The 21416-nt window shown below is 42.3% G+C and overlaps 2 protein-coding genes and 1 long non-coding RNA gene across 22 annotated transcripts in view; 2 read left to right on the top strand and 1 right to left on the bottom strand.

The window, feature by feature from the left end:
• Window positions 1-16064, bottom strand: part of GLYR1 (glyoxylate reductase 1 homolog) — a 42737-nt gene extending 26673 nt beyond the window's left edge. For all 17 annotated transcript variants that reach the window (XM_081170412.1, XM_081170421.1, XM_081170424.1 and 14 more), the window contains exons 1-3: window positions 15867-16064; window positions 5472-5508; window positions 3791-3870 (exon numbers count right to left, since the gene is read on the bottom strand). In XM_081170412.1, the coding sequence (XP_081026538.1) occupies window positions 3791-3870; window positions 5472-5508; window positions 15867-15922 (173 nt within the window). In that variant the 5' untranslated portion in view covers window positions 15923-16064. The remainder of the gene's footprint in view (window positions 1-3790; window positions 3871-5471; window positions 5509-15866) is intronic.
• Window positions 6946-11052, top strand: LOC308573493. The gene is made up of 2 exons (XR_014002098.1): window positions 6946-9846; window positions 10070-11052. It is a non-coding gene; the product is annotated as an uncharacterized lncRNA (long non-coding RNA).
• A 350-nt stretch (window positions 16065-16414) lies between the features above and the next one.
• Window positions 16415-21416, top strand: part of UBN1 (ubinuclein 1) — a 28846-nt gene continuing 23844 nt past the window's right edge. The window contains exons 1-2 of one of the 4 annotated variants that reach the window (XM_081170403.1): window positions 16415-16666; window positions 19648-20466. In XM_081170403.1, coding sequence (XP_081026529.1) covers window positions 20218-20466 — 249 coding nt within the window. In that variant the 5' untranslated portion in view covers window positions 16415-16666; window positions 19648-20217. Of the gene's footprint in view, window positions 16667-16795; window positions 17072-18477; window positions 18583-19647; window positions 20467-21416 lie in introns of those variants that run through there. The other 3 variants (XM_081170406.1, XM_081170404.1, XM_081170405.1) reach the window with 3 other exon arrangements.

The following is a 21416-nucleotide window of genomic DNA, read 5'->3' as shown; positions in this document are numbered from 1 at the left end:
AGAAGCAGAGGAAGGAACAAGCTGTATCAGCACCTCACTGATTCAGCTTGATTCTCCCTCTGCCGGGGCAGAGTGCTATATGGCTGGTGAAATTGCTGTCGCTTGAGTCCCTCTGCTGCCAGCTCCCAGTTAGTTTGTTTCTCCCTCAGCGTGCTGGGGGCAGTGGGATTCAAGAGTGGTGACATTTTCACCAGTGATAAGACCACTGTGTGAAACTGTCATTGCAGTCTGCCCCCACGTACTGGTCCTGGGCAATATATTGCCCAGGCCTAGAGGTAACTCAAGTGTGCATCAAGGAAAACTGTATGACTAGCACCTGTCTGCTTATTCTGAAAAAGGGAACTATGGGGAAGAATACGAAGGCAAGCATAGCACTAAAGCCCTATATCTAACTCTGAATGTCTTATTCAGCAAACCCTCAAAGAGTTAAGATTTCTCAAGATTCACAGACACATACTTCCAAGAATATTTCTACTAGAAACTTGCCTTTAAAAATAAATAAAAATAAACAAATAGAAAGTTGAATTGTGAGGCAACAGTTTCCAATCAAATTGCACACATAAACAGAGTTTCAGCAGCAATATATGAATTTACCTCCCTCACCCTGACATCGTGACATCGTATATGACATCACATTCAGGGCAGGAGGCTGTGGCTTGGCTAAAATGGTCTCTCAAGCCAAAAGGAGAGGCTTCGTGGACATAACTGGGCCCACAAGCCAGAGCTACTACTTGATGAAAAAGAATGTTTCAGTTAAATATTTATGCATTAATAAAAAATAAAAAAGCTCAACTGTGACTATTCAGTTTCTTCCCAGAAGCCTGCAATCAGGTGTCATGCATACTTCCTGTTTTTGGCAGGAGAGGGAGGTTGTTTCAACCAAATACAGCACAAAAAAGTCACTTGGGAAGTCTTCCATTGTGAAGTCTTGTGAAATGCACATAGCACACATAGGCATACCAGCACAATATGCCAGAAACTCTCCTAGATGCACAAATTTTCTGCATCTGGCAAGACCTACAGTTTTAAGTCATATTCCCAAATGGCTCTATAATATGATGCTCCTAATCATAGAGCTGGTGTGGCGTAGTAGCTAAGAGGCTAAACTACGTCAGGGTGACCCTGGTTCAAACTTTACCTCTACCATGAATTCAGCCTAACGATCTCAGTCTCCCCCCACTATTCGCACTTTGGGGATAATACTGATCTACCTTACAGGGTGTCTGTTAAAGACTACAATAAGATAACGCATGTAAAGTACTTTGAGTGGTGAAAAATATCATATAGTTTTTGTTTAGGGAAGTTTTTAATGTCTGATGTTTTATCGTGTTTTTAATATTCTGTTGGGAGCCACCCAGAGTGGCTGGGGAGGCCTGGCCACATGGGCAGGGTATAATTAACAATTTTTTATTATTATTAGTTGTTATTGTTGCAAATATTATACAAATGGGCTGTAAATTAGTTTGTCAGAAGGTACACTGGGTTTTTTCCTTGACTACTTCAGGTTTATGTTGTTTTTCCTCAAAAGTATGGGTGGAGAGCACTTGCCTGAATGCTGCTTCATTACTGGAGGTACTGCTTTGTTTCCATTACAGAAACTGGAGGAGATAACCAGGATTAACAGAGCATTATCACACTTTGTCAGATGGAAACTAAATTCCCACTTAAAGTGAATGACTGTGACTCAAAGGCTCACCCAAGGATTAGACACAGGTCACAAAGGGCCATTGAATGATTTTTTTAATTTTATAGAAATAGAAATTCTTATTTTTTATTTAATAATTTTATATACTGCCCTTCAGCTAAAGATGACAGGACAGTTTAAAGTTTAAATGTACTTTGCATCAACTCTCCTGTTTCTATAAACGCAGTAAGGGCTAGAAACTTACTTTGCTTGCCTCAGGAAACTATTTTTTTGCAATACAATCTTCTATGCCCCCCTCAAATTGCAGCACACAGAACCCTGCTTATATCTTGCCTTTCCCTTATACATAAGATGTAGTCTGTACTTGAATGAAATATCCACTGCTCAGCAGACAGAAATCATTCAACAGGACATGATTAAGACATTCCTCAGGCCTTGCTCTTTAGCCAACCTCCTTCACCGAATTATATTATAAACTACATGCCATACTGCTATTTGGTTTGGTCTACATGCCATACTGCTATTTAGTTTGGTTTGGTACATCAACGTTTTCATTTTCAATCTGTTCATTAATCTATGCTGGAACTAAACAGCATTCCAGACCATTTGACCCACTTTTCAAGTGCAAATAAAAGCATACTGCAGTTTCTCCCTTCTCCTTTTTTGTTCCCATCTCATGATGTTGTATTACTTCCTACCTGCTCTTCACTATAAGCTCCCATAGCAGGTTACAACAATATAAAAATGTAAGGTTAAAACCAGTTTAAAGAATTTACAAAAAAAATGGAACTACCTAAGGGTGAGGAATAGCAACAGCCTTGAAGCACTGATACCTGGCTAGAAAATAAGCACTCTCTCGTGTGGCACTGTCAGTCCAAATATTTAAGCTTCAGAAAAAGCAAGTATAAAGGAGGAGTTTATGCTGTTGTCTAAAGCATAATGTGTTGATTGCTGACACAATGGCCCAGTTTTTAAATGAAATTATCATATGTGGGTGCTTACAGCATCAGATCATTGGTCCATATATCTCAGTAGAAATACTTTGTATAAGTGCAACCTGCAACAAAATGTAGCAACACGGAGTACTTTTTGTTCACTCCCCATTACACTTCTCCTTCCACATGGTTATCAGGTTTTTATTTTTCCTCCTTCAACATTTTGTATCACTGAAGTCTTACGGGGATGTTTGGGGATTTCCCAAATCCCTTTGTTGTTGTTTTCCACTGAAGATTACTGAGCACCCGCAAACCTCTATTGTATCTTGAATCTGCTAATACCTCTCTCTTGTACGTGGTTGATGCAGTTTGGGCTCCAGCTCCTCAAGCACGGGAAGACTTGAAGCAGAAACAGAGGGATGGATGATTATGATACAATATAGAAGCTTCTCCTGGGGTTGTTCACGCAGTTCCCAATGGACTGTGCAGACCAAACTGTTTGCAAAATCCACCATGAGGCAAATGCCTGACCCCTTCCCTTGGTTCTCTGTACATGCAACAGAGATCCCTCTTTACTTCCTACTCCACTTGTTTATGGAACCCAGAAGTCTGAATTTTGCAAATGAAGAAGACGGTCAAAAATGCCTGCCTTTGATGGGGACCGGGAGAGAATGAACTAGATTGCTTTTCAGTTTTTTTACACCAACCAGTTTCTTCCTATTTCACTGGACATCACTGATATCAACTGCAACAATATTCAATATGTAAGCCTGACTTTCAAATTAACAAACCATACATTAAACCTGCAGCCCTCCAGGTATTACTTGACTAGAATGCCCATCATCCCTGACCACTGGCCATTATAGCTGGGCTGATGGGAGCTGAAGTCCAACATCTGGAGGGCCACAGGTTCCCCAGCCTTGATATAAATCTCAATGCCAACTACATGCTGTCAAATTCTTCCTAATGCAGGGAATGTGGATGTGTGTTAAACTGTCTAAAAAAGGCTATGGACATTTCTGATGCCTAGGTAAGCTGGTACATCGGCTTCTTCAGCCTTGACCAGCACATAGGCTCTAGAGGTTTCTGCTGCTAGCTGATAAATTAAGACTATTTTTACCGGTCATGAAATTGCACTGTGCCAGCTTTTCTACAAAGGCTCTAAAGTTTAAAAATAGATCCCCCTGGCAGAAAAGAAGTGGGTACATACTGATCTTCAGTCCCAAAAAACTTCACAAAGAAGCACTTCTTCCCACGAGGCTTCTTCAGGTCCTTAGGCGGGTTAACAATCTGAGAAACACAGGAAGCCACAATTAGAGGTAATAAAAACGGAACTTTTCAAACATTCTCCACACACACAACCCGCTCCAAAATCTTTGCATGTATTGGTAAAGACTTGTGAAACAAGATTATGGGGGGGGGGGGGGAGAATACCTTGTAACTAAAGGTATATTCACGCCAGAAAAAGAAGGCCCATATTCCTGAGTGCAGTGCTACTCTTAAAACTTTGGGCTAAGCTTATTACAAAAATGCAAGTAACATGTTTTTACAGGTATATGTAAAAATATCTCATTCTGAGATTTTCCTGGAAATCAATTATGTCAAACTACTTGTGTAACACGTTTTAGGACTCTGGGTCACTAGGATGTACCCTAACAACTTGCACCACTCATGTCAATCAACGAGCAAATGAGGCTATCTGTGTATTATGCTGTTCACAGCATGATGCCTCGCAATCACACCAGTTACGCTGATATAGACTAAGTTTAGATGGTAATTCTGCAACAGGCTTTGCATAGTTAAGTACACCATACACAACACAGCATCAGGACAGACTGTAATTATCCCTAGAGTAACAAACTGTTTGCAAGGTAAATGCTACAAAAGCATCAGCTTTTCAGGAGATAAATCCAGACATTTGTCACACTCGTCAATCATTTATCCGAGTGAATGGAAGCAATCAAACACTGTACTAATCGGTGATATATCAAATAATGAAATAAAGTAATAGCAGTAACTGTGCCTTTGATTCTAGCACACAGATACTGAATTGATATTGAAACGCCCACACTGTGCTCCTCCTACTAAAATTTTGCTAAGATGGTCCATTCTTTTATAGACAGCAGAACTGTGAGAGGCCAGAGAATGAAAAACAGGCTGACAGAATTTCTGTAAGAGAATCGAACCCAAGCAATGAATTATGGTACATGAGCATGCTTTTCCTGCAGATCTAGAGTAACAGCACAAGAGAACAAGACTGAGTAGCTTTGTAAGGTACGAATGACATGGGCACACCATGCCACTGAGGCAACTCCTTTTCACCGGCCCAGCTGAACCAATTAATCTCTACAGGGCCCCCAAGAGCCTGCCCCCAGCAACTGCAGGCCAGGCCAACTATGTGTGATTCCACCAGCATGGCATCTCTTAGCATAACATCATGGAACTTCTGGTGGATATTTAGGCCTAAATCTGGAGCTTTTGCAAAACAAAAATACATTTACAAATAAATCTTTAGCCTTCAAAATTTTCCTTGGGCTGTTATTCATTGTCATTTGAGTGAAAGTCCCACTGAACACAAATGGGACTTATTTCATTCATAAGATCTGATTGCACATTTTATTTGAGGGTGGTGTCAGGGCATATTTATGAAGAAAGGGAAAGCACTTTTTCAGAAAGAGAGAAAAAGGGTTAAGTAGCTACATCCAGGGTACAATTGATTTCAAAACCCACCTAAACTGGTCTACATTCACTTTGGTTTATGTAACATGCTGTGGGTCAATTGAAATATTGCAGGAAATGTAGATCTACACATTGCATTTGACATTAATAAAAATATGTTACTCCAATAAAGAGAACACCAAAAAGTAAGTGAAGTGCACACTAGAACTCACCTTTCCTGGCCAAGGAGGATATCGGCCCAGCTTCCCCCTATAGAAAAACCAGAAGTCAGCCAATGGTTATGAAAAACAGGAGCAACTCTTCAACATTCTTCACCTACACAGTACTACTAGAAAAGAAAACTGAGAGCAATTTAAGGGGGGAATTATGAATCCAGGGCAATATTCTTCCATGGATGCTAAAGAATGTCCCCTTCCCTGGAACTGAGCCAAAATCTCGCTAGTATCTTCTTTTGTGCATGTTCCCAAACATAGCAAGTTGACTTACAAACATATCCAGACACATTTGCTGGACTGCCTGCAAAATCAGTCTTTTTTTTTAATCATCAAATTTCCCAGCTTCTTCACCTGATGGGAATTCTTTTTTGCCACAGGCATTCAGGTCAGTGGCTATTTACAATCCTTGTGACAAGCCTCCGAAGGGCAGTAGGACAAATAAAGCAACCAGAAACATGCTTGGTTTTCCTAAATTTCAACTACCCCCTTTTCATTTATCCTGCATAAATTGTCTGCATGCATGCTCAGCTTGCAATGAGTACAGATTGCCTCAGGACCACACCAGGTTGAACCTCATAACTGTATTATCCGTCGAATCCCAGATAAAAGTCAGCAATTCCTTAAATGCACCACTTTTCAAATTAAAATAGTATCTCTTGGGTCCCACAATATCTGAAGAGCCCAGATCCAAGGACTGTTCACATCTGACTGTTTCCTCACAAAGAGAGCTGCCATACGTGGAATAACATTGACACCTATCTACATGATTATATATGAAAACTGAGCTCCCTGGAACACATGGTCTCATCTAGACATGTATTCATGACAAAAGAAAGGCATGTGAGTTTCAACTTTACAGCTTATAAAATTCTCCACACACACCATGTTGTACTCCTTATAAATACAGGTGTTCATGTTATGCCCTATCAATATTCTTTCATCACTAGAACCATTATATCACTTCCCCACAGAAAATGGAGGGAAACAGAATACATATGCTCACAGTATCACTAGACCCTTAGCTTAGGTAGGGTGAATGGTTTTATACATCTTCCATTGTCACAGAACAGAAATGGTTTAAAGTTAAGGTTCTACAAACAATAAAATATGAGCTAACATATAAGAAGCCAATGTTGTGCCTTCTGGATGTTATTGGACAATGGACGCTAATTCCCAACATTTCTGACCTTTGGCTGTGGTGGTTGGGGCTGATGGAATTGGGAGTTCAATGACATCTTAAGTGCAACACACTGGTGACTCCTGCCTGGAGGTCAACTGGGAAAAGTACTTAGAAAACAGGCTTTTAAAGGGTAGCGTTCAACTAAATTTTACTCAGAGTAGACTCACTGAAACTAATAGGCCCAACTTAATGACATTAATTAATTTAAAAGGATCTACTCTGACTAAAACTTTGTTGACTACAACCCCAAACCTCTGCATTTTATTTCAGGCAATACAGTGGCACCTCAGGTTACAGACTACGCTAACCCAAAAATAGTACCTCGGGTTAAGCACTTTGCTTCAGAATGAGAACAGAAATCGCGCAGCAGTGGGAGGCCCCATTAGCTAAAGTGGTGCTTCAGGTTAAGAACAGTTTCAGGTTAAGAATGGACCTCCAGAATGAATTAAGTTCTTAACCCGAGGTACCACTGTATACCTGTCTGATTCCCCACCCTACCCCCCTTGGGGGAAAAGGTTATCTGCAACATTTCCTGACTTTTTTTACTAGGACGCATTTAAGAGAATAGCCCCAAAATTCTAAGTTTGTTTCAGGCTGGTCAAAGAATGTGCATTTTCATTAGCTTCATGTATTGAGGTTCTCTTTAATGCTGCTAAATATGGAAACCTAATGATTTTCTCATGAAAGAATGTGCTGCAGTCACATTTAATTATTCTGAATTGTTCATGCAACTACTTTACATGGAAGGGAAATGGAGTGCACACAGCAGTAAGGTACCTCAAATGCTGGAACTTGTCAGAAATAAAGGGGCACAGGATATGTTTTGCCCTAGCTATTATATGCCAAATAGTTCACTGTCTGATTGTTATACCATTTCTAATAATAGTCCAAGTGGAAAAAATGTTGGTGTATAATGTACAGTTGATTGAAAGACCAAGTCTCAGAGGTCCAGGTGCTATGTTTTTACTTGAGTACAATCTGAAAAACAGGTTATACACACTTTGCAATGTCTATTCAGCTTCTTTTCCATGATGCTTCCACAAATCATGTTAATATCTTGTGGATTTTTAGTGGTTCCAAACCTTCTAGGGCCCAAATTGGGCAAAGAATATGAAGGGTTTTGCCTCAAACTCTTACACAAACCAAATTTTGGGAAGAATTTTTAACCCAAGGAATGGAGGATTGTCTAGAAAAATAATAACGCAGAGATTAAGTAATCCCCTGAGGTAACCACAAAACACTGCAATAATGGTCCTTATTTTGTAGTCTACTAGATAATATACATAAATGCTGTTTCCAATAAATGTTATTCTCAATATTGAGGCTATTCCTTATATTTATGTTGCCTTTCTTTGCTGCCTACAAAATCCATGTAAAACAACTTATCATAAAGCTGGTTTTAAATTCATGTAGCTTAACTCACAAGATGCATAGTCCTTGACTTACGGCCTGTTTATCTCAGTTTAGATTAAACCAGCACAGGCAAGCCATACTGCTAAGCTCAATCAAAATAGTCTGTTTCCATGACTCCACAGGCTTGTTTACAAAAAAGAAAGAAAAAGCAATAGTGTAACTTGGGCTTAGACTGCAAGAGATAATAGACTGCACAGATCATTATATGCTAAAAGATATAGGCTTGGGACTAGAATGTGCCTTGTGTTTGCAGAAGAGGATGAATGCCTATGGAGGCTCCCCCCAAAGGGGGGGGGGAGCAGAAACATATTAGCTGATTCCTCTCCCCCCCCTCCTGCAGTTCCTCTGATACAGTTGCCAACGTTCCTTTTGGAGCAGCTTTTCAGGGGACCCAGGGTGGGGAAGAAGTAAATGGCAGAAATCGCTTTCCTCCCTTCCTACAGCAGGAGCATCCAGTGTCTTGACTTGACTCACAGGAACTCTGGATCCTGCCCATACTGAAAAAAAAATACTAAATAATAAAATAAATAATTTAGGTTTCTTACAATATGAAACACCTGGGGATCCACTGCCAACCCAAAGCTTAAGCTCTCTCACACACAATCATATTTCTAAGCTACAGTTTGCAGAGCTCTGGTGACAGTTTGCATGCTTGGCCATCATAAGACAAGTTACAAACACCATGGTAGGTCAAGGTGGAAACAGCTAGTCTACACAGGAGAAAGACTAATAGGCATGGTTGGGTGGGGGGAAAGGATTTCCAGTAATTACGTGGCAGAATCAAATTAAGCAGCAAGTCCTAAAGAATGGAGAAATGCCGTAATTCTTAGCCTAGACCAGTGTTTCTCAAACTTGGGTCTTAACTGCTGTTGGGACTTGAAGTCTCATCATCCCTGACCACTAGTCCTGCCAGCTAGGGAGTTGTAGTCCAACAACAGCTGGCAACCCAAGTTTGAGAAACACTGGCCTAGATGATCAGGCCCCTCATATTTTTCAAATTCTACCAGCAGTTATTGGTCAAGCTGTGCACTTTAAGGCTGCTTGGAACCTGAAGTTAACAACTGAGATAGGCTAAATGCACTGGATTAGACAAACATCATACTTTATTACTATTTGAGAAGCAGTGATGCGGGTTTTCCAGATAATTTTTAGTTAGAAAAATATTGATGCTTTAAACAGAGAATAATTTGATTTTGAATATTTGACTTCAACTAAATATAAACACACTTGCAGCCCCAAGTTTATATGGATTTTAGGTTTGGCCTTGATTTTAACTGCACAGCCAATCTGAATTCATGCTTGGTTTGTATTTGTATTTTACCTATTTACAAAACAAAATGTACTCTCTTCCTTTTTCCTAAGATCACATGAAAAACATTTAATTACAACTTTGAAACTGTCATGCAGAAAACAGTTTGTCTAATGTTACACTGGCATGAACTAATGAATTTTACAAAGCAATGAATTTTTAGAAATGAAAATATTTCAGCCCTACATCACTGATGAGAAGTGAAACTGACACAGATACTTACACCTCTTAGACAATTCAATATTATACAATATGTAGATGGAAGCCTTGTAATCAAAATCTTGCTATGGTTTCATTCATTATTAAAAACTGGTCCAACCCTGATGACACCCATGAATACATGATTAAATAGGTAACAATAAAACATGCAAAAAAATAGCCAACCGGCAGTCAGCAACATTCTAGCTTAATAAAAATAAAAAACTCAAGAAAAAAGGCAGATTCGGGGTTAGATATGAAAGGTGTATACAGTGGTACCTCAGGTTCCATGCGCTTCAGGTTACACACTCTGCTAACCCAGAAATAGTGCTTCAGGTTAAGAACTTTGCTTCAGGATAAGAACAGAAATCAGGCTCCGGCGGCGCGGCAGCAGGCCCCATTAGCTAAAGTGGTGCTTTAGGTTAAGAACAGTTTCAGGTTAAGAATGGACCTCCAGAACAAATTAAGTACTTAACCTGAGGTACCAGTGTATAGGTGCATAAAAATATGGAGTCTTTTTTATAGGGAGGTCTCATACAGGAATCTACAAGTTTTAGCTGGTGGTCTTAGCCTGCTGTTACTTGCAGATGACCAATGACCTTTTTCTCCATGACACCCAACAAAAAAAGCAGCTCTGGAGAGAAAATGCGTCAGTTTCTCACTGCTTTTCAGTACCTTCAAACTGTAATACAAAGAGTTCTGATGCTTCCAAGTGTATGAAAACACCAACCCAAACCGAGCAGCTGGTCCCTTCCCTAAAATTTTCTGTACAAGAGCTGGGAGATTTGAGGGAAGGGCAGGTTTGTATTTCCTGCTTGGCACAAAACAAGCCCCCCTGCCACTATAATGCAGGGGAAGAGGACTAAGGGATTACTTTCCCTTTTATACAAAACTTATTGAGAAGCAATTTTGCCCCAACAAAATATAAAAAGCTGGTGGGAATTAAATTGGGATATAAACATTGAAGAAGATAAATAGAATTTTTTTATGGACCAAAGCACCATATAAATATGTCAGCAAATCCTGGGGAATATTCACTAAAACCTGCATGGGTGTTATTTAACACTGAGGTGCCTATCTTATACACAGCCCAATAGCTCTCTGTTCTGTTGCAGAGGATGCCAAATTATAGGTACATACCAACATATGTGGTGGGAATGTCTACAAAAAGTAGAATTTTGGAAGAAAGTTTTAAAAAGGTTATCTCAGATTACAGCTCAGATAATTCCAGTAACACCAGCATTAGCCTTACTTAATTTATATATTCCAGATATGGACAAATTAGGAAGGAATTAATAACACATTTATTAACAGCAACTAGAACGGTAATAGCCAGAACTTGGAAAACCTTGAATATTGATCACTGGTGTAGTATAGTCTGGGAAACAATGGAAAAGTTGTTGCAAAAATTGAAGGTGGCAAGGGGACAGAGAAACAATAATTTTTACAAGGTATGGTGTGATTTTATTAAACATACAGTGGTACCTCGGGTTACATACGCTTCAGGTTACAGACTCTGCTAACCCAAAAATAGTACCTCGGGTTAAGAACTTTGCTTCAGGATGAGAACAGAAATTGTGCTCCGGCAGCGCGAGGCCCCATCAGCTAAAGTGGTGCTTCAAGTTAAGAACAGACCTCCAGAACGAATTAAGTACTTAACCCGAGGTAAAGGTAAAGGGACCCTTGACCATTAGGTCCAGTCGTGGCCGACTCTGGGGTTGCGCCGCTCATCTCGCTTTACTGGCCGAGGGAGCAGGCGTACAGCTTCCAGGTCATGTGGCCAGCATGATTAAGCCACTTCTGGCAAACCAGAGCAGCGCACGGAAACGCCGTTTACCTTCCCGCTGGAGCGGTACCTATTGATCTACTTGCACTTTGACATGCTTTTGAATTGCTAGGTTGGCAGGAGCAGGGATCGAGCAACAGGAGCTCACCCCGTCGTGGGGATTCGAACCGCCGACCTTCTGATCAGCAAGTCCTAGGCTCTGTGGTTTAACCCACAGCGCCACCCGCGTCCCTTTAACCCGAGGTACCACTGTAGAAATAAAAGAACACATACATTGAAATTTGGCATAGATAAGCAGGCACTATTCATTAGCTTTCCCATATTACTCTGTGTTCTCTAAGCTGATTTATTGAAGAATTCATTTTACTGGTTTATTAAAATCACCTGATTATTATGTATGGTAAAATAATGTTTAGTATTTTACTTCCCTAGTGATCCATTTTTTGTTAGTCACGTCATGTTTTATTATTTATGTGTGTACAAAAAAATGAAGATATATCATATGCTGAGATTTGAGTTTGTGGGTGTGCTTCAATTAGATTCACAGTCGCCAACAGCAATCTGGCAAGTGAATTTGTGGAACCCTGACTTCATGCCACTGAAAATTCATCTTCTCCTGCTAGTGTAGGCAGAAGAAGTTATATCAGAAAGCACAAAGGGAAATGAAAGCAATTACCTTTCTCCTGGTGTGGAAGACAGACCACAAATGCCCCTTTCCCTTAAGACAGGCTTTTCCAATCTGTTGCCCTCCAGAAGCTGTTGGAGGGCTATCATCTCTATTATCTCTGCCGATGCTTACTTCACTGATACTTCTAACACCACTCCTTTTACTGGCTTTGCTGTCCATAAACCAAGAGTGGAGGAACAGTGTGGCCCTCTAGGGGTTACTTGACTACAACTTCCATAATCTATGGCTACCAGCCATGCTGGCTCATAGAAGTTAGAGAAGAACAAAGTTGTTCTACAAAGTGAGCACTTTGTAGATCCAAAAGTTCAAGCAAGCACCAGTTTTTGAAAGTTTGTCATGGGTCACATGTAGGGAACATACCTTTTCCCCTACTTTAGTGATATTAACAGCCATTACACAAGTCCCCATGTTAATCTTGGACCTATTTACAGGGCTAGGAAACAACATTCCTGCCAATAAGCAAAGCAAAGCAATTAAGGAAGGGCCAAAAGCTGCCGTACTAGACACAAACCTGGATGCAAAAGACCAAGAAACAACACTGGCATATAGAACAAGCAACAACCAAGTTGATTGTTGTTGTTGTTATTATTATTATGAGATTAAGTTAGGCTGGCATTCACTCACTCACTCTGCTGCCATCCCTCTTTATAGCACATCTCTCAATATTTGGTGATCATCTAACATACTATATTAGCACATGACTAAATAATCATCAAAGTCTATCAACAAAGCTAAATGTGAATTCCAACTTGAACTCAAATTTAACGACTTCACAAGTTGAGTACAACTTCCAACACAGACTGGAAATGCATCATCTGAATAAATCACATTCTAGCTACTCTGTTAGCAAGTCTAATGAGAAATCTGAGCTGGTTATTGTCAGGATTGTATAATTACTTTTCTTTGGTATATAAATTTATACAAACTTGCAAGTTGAGTATATAGCTATTTGTTTCAAAGTTAAAACAAATCTGTTTAAGACCACCATTTAGAAGAATTAACAGAAACACTAAATGAAAAAATGCTTAATAGAAGCCATTATTAGAGCAAAAAAAATAGGAATAGGATTTCTTCGCATGGCAGAGGTATCTGCCAATAAGCCACACTTATACGTAAAGATGAATAAATGCCAGTTTTTCCAGATTATCAATAGCTGCTCCAAAAATTTTGCCATTCACCATGTTCTCTTGGGAGCAAAATCTGTGTACTGTAGTTCTAGTGGTATATGACCCATCTTGAGGACACAAAAATAAACTGCTCAGTGGCTCTTGAAATAAGTCATATTGCTCAGACACCACTGCTCAATGAAGACAGGGCTTTAACTACCAGAAGCAGACTCACTACTTGGTTGGCATTCAATGGCCTTGAGCTACTACCCTGGAAAAAACCCAGGCTTCACAGGCCCAGATAAAAATTTCATAGAATTATGTCTTGCTTCCAGTTCTGTATTTGTGCACCAACTCCAGCACAGTCACATATAATTACTGGCTCCTTCTCTTACAAAAGGTGGCCATTACACCGGCAATTCCAGATGATTACCCCATTTGGTACCTCAACCCTAACACAACCAAGCAATGACACCAACCCTGCATTTAAGCACCGGCCTAGAAACCATAAAGGGACTAATGCATAAAACTGAGTACATAAAATTCTATGCTAGTGAATGAATGGGCTGGCAGAGAATCAGATGAGGAAAGTGCCCACCCCCAGCACAGAAACACAACAGTTTGCTGCAAGAGTGCGACCCTCCATCTCTTTTTCACCAATCCCCAGAAGGCTAGCAAACATTTTTGCAGCCTAACAATGTTATTTCCAGAGTATCCTCACTGCATTATGTGGGATTTTCAACAATCACTTTGTGCTTGTTAATTAAGAACATAATTTGAAGTTCTGTTTTTTGTAAAAAATATTTTTGGGCATATAATGAAGAGACAGTCAAGATGTATCAAATAATTTTATGGAACAGCTCCCTTGTGGCTCTTAGTGCATAATATGATTGTGGGAAGTCACAAAGGAGCAGGCAGAAAAGGGTTTGTATTACTCATTGAACAAATTCCAATGTAGCTCAACTTATTTGCCCACTTCTAAACTATGCGTTAACAAAAGCCATACATTCTGTTGTTATAACATTCTAGAAAGGATCCAAATTTAGAAAGCATTTTTTGCAGAGTAACTACCACACTTCATTATAATTTAAACCTGGTTAGCTGTTGTACTGGGGGCAGGTTCCTCGGTTTTTCAAGTAACTCAATTGGACTAACTAGTATAAAAAAGGAAAGTATCCTTTTGGTAGAGAAGCCATTACACTTTTCATGCTTCCCATTCGTAAAGTGGCTGCATTGGTGATCTATCCCACAAGACGAAATGAGAATAAAAATGAGAACAAAAGCTTCTGAGGACACTACCCAGTGCACACTTACGTGGAAGTATGCTCCCCTAAACCTAGTGGAACTTACTTCAGAGTAAATATCAATAGGATTACAATATAAAACCTGAGTTTAAATCCCAGCTCAGCTATGGACTAACTCGGTGGCTTTGGCCAAGTCACTACCTCTCCACTTCAGATCCTGCAAAGAAGAACAGCAGCAACCTGAATCACAGGGTTGCTGTAAAAGTAAAATAAAACAGTAAGACAATTGTACATTAAGCGTGTTATTTAAAATAACTATCATTATTCATAACTTTGTGTGTGACAACTCTGCTTTAAGTACTCATTGCAATTTACAATGATTTCAAGAAGTCAGATTTCAACAGTAAACAATAGCTTCCAGAACAACTCTCACTGAATTTAGGCGGTCCAATTAAAAGGATCACTCATTGAGCCACCTAGAGCTCCATTTATTTAGCAGTAACCTTTATTTGAATTTTCAAAGAACTTTTAATTAATTCATTATTGTACAATTCTAATTACAATCTTTGCTCCATTCCGGAATATGTCAGTGCCATTTTCTCCACGATGCTGTCTAAAAACTAAAACTAAAGGAAAAAAGTAGCTTGCTTAAGGCTTCAATAAGTTTGATCCTAAGACTTCCTGGCTCACACTGAGTGCTGGCAGGAATTTACCCTTGGCTCCATTTCTATTACCAAAAGACCAACCCAATTGATGCGGAATATCCCTTCCTCACAAGTTTGCCAGCTTACTGATAATATTAGCACGCACTCCCCCCCTCCCCACAACCAAGTTTGCCTCTTTACCTCAGTTTCTTCCAGTACTAGAAATGCAGAAAACCAGAGGAGGCCCAAGCCTCTTAACTATTGAAGTTGCGTGTTTAGGAAACTGTAGTGGCCCCCAATATGGCTACATTTAATGGAAGCCATGGGGTGGTGTTTCAGATTTAACTCCTCCCCATCTCGCGACCACCCGGATAATGTTACTCGTTTTCTCCGCTCACACCAAAGCTTACCTTTCTCTGTCTCTTAAAAGTGAACTCCTCTCACGCGCAACATGCCCCAGGCCGCGCCGCCCTTCGAGTCGAGTCGCCCGCCGCCACCTCCAGCAGCCCCCTACGACTTCCTTCACCCCCTTAAAGGTGGCAAATTTCCCCTCCAGGAAGGTGGTCGGGAGGCAAGTCTAGCCCCACATCCCGCCCCAAGTCCTCGCGGGGCTGACTTGCCCGTGCCTCCTCCCACAAGGCGAGTCCGTGTTTGTGCCTGAGGAAGGGGGGGTGTCTCTCCCTCGCAGGGCTCTGCCCACAAACGGCGGCGATGGCCGCCTACGGGCTTACGAGGCCCAGGCCAGAAGATTCAGCTTTTCCCGTTTCACCCCTTTCTAGAGGGGAGGCGCCCCCCAACCGCCGCGGTGCCACCCCGCAACTCACCACACCAGGTCTCCGAGCCGCAGGTTCACAGGAACAGCCGCCGCAGCCGCAGCCATTTTCCTGACCCGGCCGGCACCGTCGCTGTTGCTGCTGCTGCCGCCGCTACCACCTCCTCCTCCTCCTCCTCCTCTACAGCCGACGCCGCCACACCCCTCCTCAGACTCCCCCTCCTTCCGCCCCTCAGCAGCCAGAATTGGCAGCTACGATGATCCCTACTGCTATTCCTCTTCCTTCCTTCTCTCTCTCGCTCTCTCTCTCCCCCCTCCCACTCTGCCGCAGAGCCTACCGGGACACTGGCTGGCGCGCGCGCAGCACGCACTCCGTCGCCGCCCCCTCCCTCCTTTCCTCAACAGCAGCAGCAATACAAAGACCGACAGGAGGGGAAGAGGAGAGATGGATGGAAAGCGATGCCCTGTACGATCAGCGCTCTCTCTGATAGGCCGGCCCTTTGCATGTGACGCGGGAGAGCTCCGCGCGTGACCTCTCCCCCGCCCCCCTCTTCTCCTGCTCTGCTTGTCAAAAAGCGAAGAGCGCGAGCGCGTTCCGTTGGGGTCACGTGACGCGGGCCTCGGGGGTTTCCCTCCAACCCTGGCTTGTTGTTTTTCGTTCTCTCCGCCCTCTCCCCTTGCACGTGACTTGAGAGCGAGGAATTGGATCCGGCGGCGGCGGCAGTTGCAGCAACGGCGGCGCTTGCGAGAAGGGTTAGCTGCTGAGGCCGCGGCAACGGTTTGAGGTAGCCGGAGGGAAGGCGGAGAGGTGCCGCGAGGCGAGCTTGGAGTCGAAGAAATGGAGGCGCGCCGGTAAGCGTTGCTTTCGGGTAGAGGGCGAGAGAAGGGACAAACCTCCCCAGGCGCTCCAAAGCGCCTCCCTCGTTACCAGGGGCAACGGGGCCTTTCTTTCGCCACCTCGCCGGCTGGGAATAACCGACACCTTTTCTTTGAAACCCCCCCCCCCCGCCCGATTAACCCGGACTTGGAGATGAGCTTCGGCCTTCTCCTCTCTTTCCCCCTAATACATAATGCAGGGGAAATGTGCGCGTGGGTGGGCAGCCCTTGCAGAGTGTTGGAAATTGCCATTTGTGCTTCTGCATTTATTTTGGGTGCATGGATCGGTGCGGGGGAGGGGAGTTGGATACCGCGAAGCCTGAACGAGGAGGAGGGGGAATCTTTCCATAGCCTCTTACACGCCACACCGGAAAACCCTTAGTGCTACCCATCAGTAGCTACTACCTGGGATGTCTGTAAACAAAACCTCCATGTGCTGTAGCAGTCTACGACAGCGCTAGATGCTATGGGTAAATAAAGGTGCAGGCGTGGGGGGGGGAGGACCATAGTTCTGCTTTTGTGGGCTTCCTGGAGAAGCTTTCTTGACTGCTTTTGGAAATTGGGAGCGTTGGATCACACCAGCAGTGGATGAAACTTGTACGCCTCCAGATGTTCTTGGGCTCTGCACTCCCATCACTCCTCAGGATTATTGGCCATGTTGCTGCGGCTGGTGGGAGTTGGGCCTCAGATTTTCCCACTTTGGGGGTTAAGTAGATATGTCAAGATAGATCTTGTACCCTTGCTGGTGTCTTTTGGACAACAGCACAATGGGGCTTCCCTATATTGAGACAGTGTACCTCTGAATACCAGGGGCAAGTCCAGAGGAAACAGCCAGGCATCTATCTGACCCATCAGTGTGTGAGAGAGAATGTTGAAGCAGGTGGACTTTGTTCAGATCCTGCAAGGCAATTAACCTATTTCTGTGTTTCAAATACTTTGCACTTGCATTAGTTACATTTCCTTAGTGTCCAGAACATGCCACACATGTTATTTCAATCATCCTTTTAGTCATAAAACGTGAGCTAGTGGTTTTATCTCTGCATTCCAAATTATGAGGTGGTTGTGGTGAGGTTTGAAGGGTGGATTGTTCAAAGACCACCTTCTAAGTTTATATGATTTAAACTTTGGACTTCCCAGCTTTGCTAAGCAGCACATCATGCCAACTTTTCTACCTTATTTTTGAGCTTAGCTTTCCTACAGTGAACCTCACTTAGATAAAGGAGGCGGGTGGGGAGTGACTAAATGCCAGAAAACAATAAAGAAAAATTGGCCTATTGTTGCCATGGGGACCAGAAGCATGCATTCCATTAACACTCTGGAAACTGAAATAAGTTCTATAAATAAAGGAATGCTATATGTGAATGCCTGGGCTACTTGGATCTCGCAGACCTAATCCTGTTATTGTGCCATTGCACTGACAGGAAAGTGGATGGGTTTTGTTCTAACACTCAACCTGATGCTGTCAAGACAGAGCAGAACAGAGTGTAGTTGTTAGCATCTATCTGTCTCAGAGAGACAATGGAATGTGTCTCCAGGGGTGAAGTCAAACCACTAGAGAGTCACAGCACTTGCTGTGGCTGCAGAGACTTGTGACTTGTAACTGTTGCTTCCATTGTTTTTGCTGCGTTAGCAGCACTGAAGTAATCTCTCCGGGGTGACAACCTGGGCAGTGTGTATGGAGGTTTTGGGTTACCCAGACAACAAGAACCCACTCTTGGCCTTTCTGATGTGGTCCAAAGGGAAACATAGCAATACATTTGGCATCAGCTTGAGCTGCAGGAGTTGCTGGAAAGAGGCATACAAGACAACTGTCTTAGGGACTCCACTCCGGATTTGTGTAGGGTTTATTCCTTAGCCTTTTCTTCTCCCAAGGATTTCCCACAAGGCAGTGGGTACAGATTTTTCCTTGAGGTTTACTCACAAAGCAGCAGGTGGGGGAGTCATTTGAATGTGTAAGAGACTTTTGTAGCAGGTGCCCCCAAGGACATGACTCACACAAATGTATTCTCCAAAGCATGTTGTTTGTGTGCATCTCACTTTCTCTGTCATGGGGAAACAAAGTACTATGTTACTGCTGTACATTGAACAGTCAGTCGTTCAGCGGCAACATCTCCAGTTGTAGATATTTTATTTGGGGACAGTTCCTCATCCAAGCTGCCGCAATTTGGCTTTTTCTCTCATCACTATTTATCTGCCAGTTTTCACTCTAGAGAGTGGATCATCTAATACTTTGTGTAATAATTTTGCTGATTATCTTCTATTGGCATAAAACATTTGCATCCACAATCTGTCAGAGCCCAAACCATGTCTATTGGTTACTGCCAATCCTAAAAAAGTAAGAATTGTTTTGTTGGGTTAAGAACAAATGTTTATGCTTAGCACTCTGTTCCCAAATGTGCCCCGATGAGTGCTCAGAGAGGGTGTAATAGTGACTAAGCTTTTATTGATTGGTCTCTGCCAACTGGTAAGGACAAGCATGCTTTTTCTGAACATGGAGCTTCCATTTCTGCCTGTTATGGCTAATATTTTTGGGCAGGCATGTTCTCTATGAGTTTAATGCTTTTCTGAAATCATTTGTTTAGTAGCAATTGCTACATTTCATGGCATCCAACTGTGTAATTGAGTTTTGTGTGGTAAAATTATTTGCTTGGACGTTCAGAAATCTCATCCGGTTACAGCAGGAGTGGGGAACATTTGGACCTCCAGATGTTGCTGAACTACAGCTCCTATCAGCCCTGGCCATTGGCCATACATGCTAGGGCTGATGGCACTTGTAGTTCAGCAGCATCTGGAGGGCTAGAGTATCCCTACCTGAGTTACAGGGTACAGTCATTGTTCAGTACAGCACCAGACCTGCCAGACAGGCCTCATTTGAAACATAGTCCATGGAGGAACAAAAATTGTGTGTTCACCTGTTCTGTTTTTTGTGGCTGGAACTTTCTGATTTTGTCTTTTAGGTAGAAATATGAAGATACGTCTTTGGAAAGAAGTTTCAGAGTACTATCTACATGCCATGGATCGGGATTCATTTGGGTCTGAATGCTAGCAGATCGGCATTTGTATTCAGCAGAAGGCCGGAGCATATGTGTTCAGTGTTTTTTGCATTATGTCAGTTCCCAGTGTGGGAAATTCTCTGATGTGGAGTAACATAGCCCAGACTGACCTTTCCGGCCAATGTCACAATGAAACTGATTCCATAAAAGTTGCTCTGTTCAGAAAGTTCTTTCTTTCTTTCCTTCATGTTTGGCTTGAAGCAGAGTTGTGCTGCATAAACTTCAAGGGCCACATGCTAACCTGCAGTGGTGTGGCTATGGGATGATGATTCTTCTCCTCTTATGAAAGCAGAGATTGTTGTGTTGTTTTTCTTAAAACGCAGGAATCTAGCAAATCTATTAATTTCTGCATTTGGCATCCATCTGTGTGTGCGTGTTTTCTAGTGGTGATGCCCTCATGTATATACTAGTCAAGACTTTGGCCTAGACTGTTGGAAACCATGCCATGATAGCAACTACAACGTAAGTCTAGCCATGACGGAACCCCACAGGGTCCAGCTCACCTCTCTGTCTGGTCCACTGAGCACCACTTTACTGAAAAAGCCTCGCCGGGAGGACATCACAGGAACAGAGCACCCCCCGGAATCTGAACCTGCGGCTGCAGCAGTTCGCATTGCCCTCACCCTTTTTGAGCCAGATCACAAGCGCTGTCCTGAGTTCTTTTATCCAGAGCTGCTGAAGAATACACGAGGGAAAGGGAAAAGCAGTTCCACAGGAGAAAAAGTATGTGGACATCTTATTGTTCCTGTTGCACATTCTTTAGTTGTGCATTTCAAAAACCCCACAACAAAGCTTTGAGATCTCTTAAGGATGGTGGACACCTGGTTTGACAGCAGTACATGTAAAAAAGATCTAGGGGTCTTAGTAGACCTCAAGTCTTAACATGGTTAAAGAGTGTGATGCAGCAGCAAAAAAAAATAATACAGTTCTGGGGTGCATCAACAGAAGTATAGTGTCCAGATGAAGTGAAGTAATAGTGCCACTGTATTCTGCCTTGATCAGACCCCACCTGGAGGACTGTGTCCATCCATCCACCATTTTATTTGCATTCCAAATTTCCATAGCCATAACCATGCTCAAGGTGGCTTACAACATGGGGCGCGGGGGGGGGGATCAAAATTGCAAATGTAACAAAACTAGCTATGAAGAAGCAAACCATCAAAAAGTACACAACCAAACTGAACAATTTCCACATAAATCATAAAATCTAAAAGAAAGATTAATATCAATAATGGCAACCCTCCTCCACCACAAACAATACCCCAGCCCAGTTCTGAGCACCACAGTTTAAGAAATATATTTACAAGCTGGAATGTGCATGGAGGAGGGCAACCAAGGTGATCGGGGGTCTGGAAACAAAGCCTTCTGAGGAACAGTTGAGGGAGTTAGGTATGTTTAGCCTGGAGAAGAGAAGACTGAGGGGTTATGGCGGCCATTTTCAAATGTCCTTCCTTGGAGGTTTTTTAAACAGGTTGGATGGGCATATCTTACTGGGAAGATATCAGAAAACCTATAAGATATTGATGAAATTAATTATTAAGCAAATCAAATGAGATGGGAATATAATTAATCAAATAGGATGGGAAGGAGAGCTGATGCTAATATTTGATCTGGGACTAAAACTTGAATCTATGGTCTTCACATATGTTCTTGCTGCTAAACAACACTGAAAA

Source organism: Podarcis bocagei, assembly GCF_964188305.1.
Source record: "Podarcis bocagei genome assembly, chromosome: 14".
Classification (NCBI taxonomy): domain Eukaryota; kingdom Metazoa; phylum Chordata; class Lepidosauria; order Squamata; family Lacertidae; genus Podarcis; species Podarcis bocagei.
Note: the sequence above shows the minus strand (reverse complement) of the source record. Positions and strands in the feature narration are given on the sequence as shown.